The sequence below is a fragment of the Colletotrichum acutatum genome (genome assembly GCF_030867785.1).
Source record: "Colletotrichum acutatum strain CBS 112980 chromosome Unknown BDZ83scaffold_37, whole genome shotgun sequence".
Classification (NCBI taxonomy): domain Eukaryota; kingdom Fungi; phylum Ascomycota; class Sordariomycetes; order Glomerellales; family Glomerellaceae; genus Colletotrichum; species Colletotrichum acutatum.
The window spans coordinates 184113-187957 of NW_026849031.1; the positions used below are offsets into that span (position 1 = coordinate 184113).

General features: G+C 50.4%; 1 protein-coding gene across 1 annotated transcript; it reads right to left on the minus strand.

Annotated features, from left to right (window-relative positions):
* Window positions 1-3019: 3019 nt before the first annotated feature.
* On the minus strand, window positions 3020-3629 carry BDZ83DRAFT_730026 (uncharacterized protein; the record flags this gene model as incomplete). Its single annotated transcript, XM_060512834.1, has 3 exons — window positions 3020-3101; window positions 3195-3269; window positions 3352-3629. 3 exons carry the CDS (start codon window positions 3627-3629, stop codon window positions 3020-3022), a joined length of 435 nt encoding a protein of 144 aa, XP_060365949.1.
* Window positions 3630-3845: the final 216 nt, after the last annotated feature.

Sequence of the window (3845 nt, forward strand, 5' to 3'; positions counted from 1 at the left end):
GTCCGAGGCGGCGGAATTTGACTTCCTTCAGAACGACCCATGATCAACACTAGCATCGCAGCTGCAGACCATTGATAAGCACGAATGTGATAGCATCCGATAGACTTCGTGCCATTGTGAAGATATCGCAATGTGTATTCCGCTCGCGGTCTGCACATTGTTATTCTTGTTCTTCATATCAGGCGTGTGGCTGCAGGTCAAGACCCTTCAGACTTCAGACAGATAGCTCATGGGGCAATTGCAAAAGTCTTGTCTTCATCACAACACGTCAATGGAGAAATAAGCGGCCCATAAAGTCCAACCACAGACTTTACATGTCCGAATGGGTAACTCCATCCCACGGACCACTCGATATCGGTTTGGTGGAATGAATATCAAGTAAGGTAGATATGAGTTGGATATTTCTTTTGAATCCAACCAAGGGATTTGTTATTTCTCTCTAATATTCATTCTTATTTCATTGTCGTATGCTCCACTGTCTTCATCTCGAAATCGTCGCCGGCCCCATGAGCCTTTGAGTCTTCTTAACGACGGGTTATATCAAGACTTCTACCTACTAAGGTGGTAACTCAGATGTCCATTGTGCCCAGCCCTGTCAGCAGCAAAAAGCCTGCCCGTATTCTCATCGAGAAATCAAAGTCCCATTGATCAAGCTCGACGTACGGAAGCCAATCATCATTGCCTCCCAGCGGGGGAGACACAAACGGATTTCCCTCACTCAGACTATTTTGTTGCGTGATGAAGTGATTAAGCTCTTTCCATTTCCGGCGATGGCCCATGACTCCGATGTAGAGTTAAGAATGCGGGGCATACCATCGCCATCATCCAGATCCAAAGTTGACACTCCCATGGGAGACCGAAAGAGGCTGATAGCATAAGACTGTTTGGGAAAGCAGGGTGCACACTCACGCACCTCGAGAACCTCAGCCCATCTATGGCAATTCTTTGTATGCACTCCATTACTTCTTTTTGTTCTTGGATGGTATGAAAAATGTCGTTAATGTACGGAAGGAGTAGTTCCCAAAGGCTCGTGGGTTGGCCGGTACTGCGGACCAGCACAACTTATTGATCAGTTGATCATTTCAATGGTCAAATTTAAGAGCATACGAGCAATGTTTCCGCAACAGCTGTAGCTTTGAAAGTGAAAGACCTCTTTAGTTGACTGATTCTCAACAACTCATGAGCCTGTGGCTGCTACGTCCGAAGGGTGCTTCACCATAATGGCAGAATCACGCAGTTGGGACACTGAGAGTGTAAATCAAGTCCAACAAACCTCACGTCCTGTAATCTGGAGAGATATCAACAGCTTGAGGAGAATAGGTAATAGAACCAATACCAGAATGACTCTCCTATGTCAGAGTATCTTCATGGTCTGAATACTTAGTTGTAGCTCATGAACTCTGATATGAAGCACCCACAGGCCGCCATTACATTTGCGAGGAAACCCTTCCCCTCTCATTACGTTAAGAGACTTCATCGTTGTCTAAATAGAGTAAACTGCATCATTCCAGCTCCGAGTTGCCTCAACATTCGACTTTAGCCGGCACGTGGGTGGGGGAGGGGCAGCATACCACTCACTGCATGCAGCCAAATTTCTCCTTTCCCCCGACCCCGGATTTCGAGTGCAGATGCCAGGTCATGAGATTCAAATGCCGGAAGATTGCTTGGGCCTGGCTCATGGTCATCTGGAGACTTCCATCAATGTGCCTGGCAGCAAGAACTCTGGATAATGGGTCCTATTAGCAGGCCCGGATAGGCCGTGTGGTGGCAACACAATAGAATCATGTTTCTACTAAGTCCTGGGCGTGGGACGGTTGGCTTAGTAGATAACGGAACGGTTTCAGTGAATGCTCCTTGTTTGGATGATCGTCTACACAGACAGGGTCAACCAGGTGATTGAGGTTGCAACGATTAGGTATCATCGGGCCTAGACGCCCGAGAGTAGCACATCATTGCCCACATTGGCCAGGCACCGTCGCATGCCGCTTCCTCCTTTATCGAGCGGCTCATGAGCGGCCCGTAAATCATGGTGTTTCTTTGTATTGGGTGCATGTGCCACCTCTTGGTCAAGTTTCTCGATCTCTCATCAAGAAACGCTATCCCTGGACTGAAGCCGGGCCCACGGGTGTGAAAGAACCTCAAGATCAGCGGAAGACTGGAGCTACGGGTCACGGGAGGAGCTTTCGTCCCGAAAGTCTACTTTACGCCTGCGGTCTTACGCGACATGCAGCAAGGGCCGGGGAAACTCCCCGATAGTCCACTAAGAAGGCCGAGAATCATGCCGGTCCCGAGAAGCCGGGAGTGGACCTGCGGCCCAGGTCGCTTGCTTTTCCCTGGAACTATGATCGATCAAGCGAGATGGGAGCCTCGTTGGTGCCTCGTCCGATGAACGTCTGGGAAGAATGGGAGAGAATAAGCAAGCCGACAGACAGTCCGGCCCTAGCACGGTGAGAAGGGGGCTCCAGAAAGAGAATCTGGAATGTGAACCTCGTTGAATGGAAGAGCGGTCCAGCTGCCGAAGGCTCCCGCGAGTATTGGTCCAAAGGGGGTGGATACGAGAATTTCACAAACATATGTGGACCTATAGAAGAACCTGATTCGAGTGGAATAGTCCTCAGCCTTCCATCAAGTTGCAGAGTATGTGGCGATATGAGGGCAGGGTTATGTGAGATCCTGTTGGCAACTCGCCGTCACTTGACGTGCCCCAGAGCAGCGTAACAACATGTGTGGGGTTGCGGCGTTCTGGCTCAGAGCGATCACAGTAGCAATGGCCAATGGAAGTCGGATCCCTTAATGTTGATTTGTTGGTTGAGAGGATTTCTTGGTAGCCTAGCTGAGCCAAGACGGCATGAGATTTGAAAACCAGCGGATGACAGGGCACTTGCCTCCGCCGCGTTCTAGATTGGAAAACGAAAATTGAACTCGTGTCTCAAATAGGTAGATAGTATTTGAAGCTCAATGCGGGGCTGCGGGTTCTTCAGTTTCGGCGATGGCAAAGGTGTAAGCATAAGACTAGTTACTATCGAGGCAGAGTGCCCGGTGTGAAGGCGATCTGCCGGTACACTAGTTCACCGGCCGATGTCCCCAGATGACCGGAAAGCCTAGACGGTATGTGTCGTTGCCACGTGGTTGTGAAGGGTGAACGGAAGAAGCCTCGTTTAGCTGACGGAAATGAGCTAAGGAGACGATGATACCGTCGTCCGAGAGGCACGACGTAGTCGGGAGTGAGACAAAGACTAGGGCTAAAGAGCATACCTGCCGTGAATACTCTAGAGGAGTCGTAAAGTAACCGTATTTGAGGCAGCGAGACCTGTAGTAAACAAGGTGTTGGGCAGAGCATACAGCACTTACTGTATGGCAGCCTCGACGCAGCCCACGGAGCTGACAGAAGCCTGCCTCGAGACTTTGGAAGTAAAGAACAAGGCGCTTGACGTTTGTGAGCACTGTACTCCGTACAACATGAACATCTGAAGATTGGCTGGTGATGTTGGGGTTTGGAGCAATATGGGCAGTGTGGATGATTCGGGGTAGAACCAGGGGCCTCGATTGGTTCGTGGAGGAAAAGAAGGGGCCTCTGTCAAAAAGCCACGAATGAGAGGTGACAAGGGGGGCGTCCGATCTTTTCGCATCTTGGGGAATTTCGGACCGACGACCGTTATGGTATGGCGCCACGCGCGACCGCCGTGCCGTATTCAGGCTAAATACCTCGTGGCACACTTGAGCAACCTAATTTGGTGGCGCCATTCTCTTCTGGCCGGATTCTCGTTCATCCGTCATCGTAGAGTGTCGGATTCCCTCCGTTGCGGGTTGTTTTCCGAGGGAAAGGGGAGCTTGACATTGGTGAG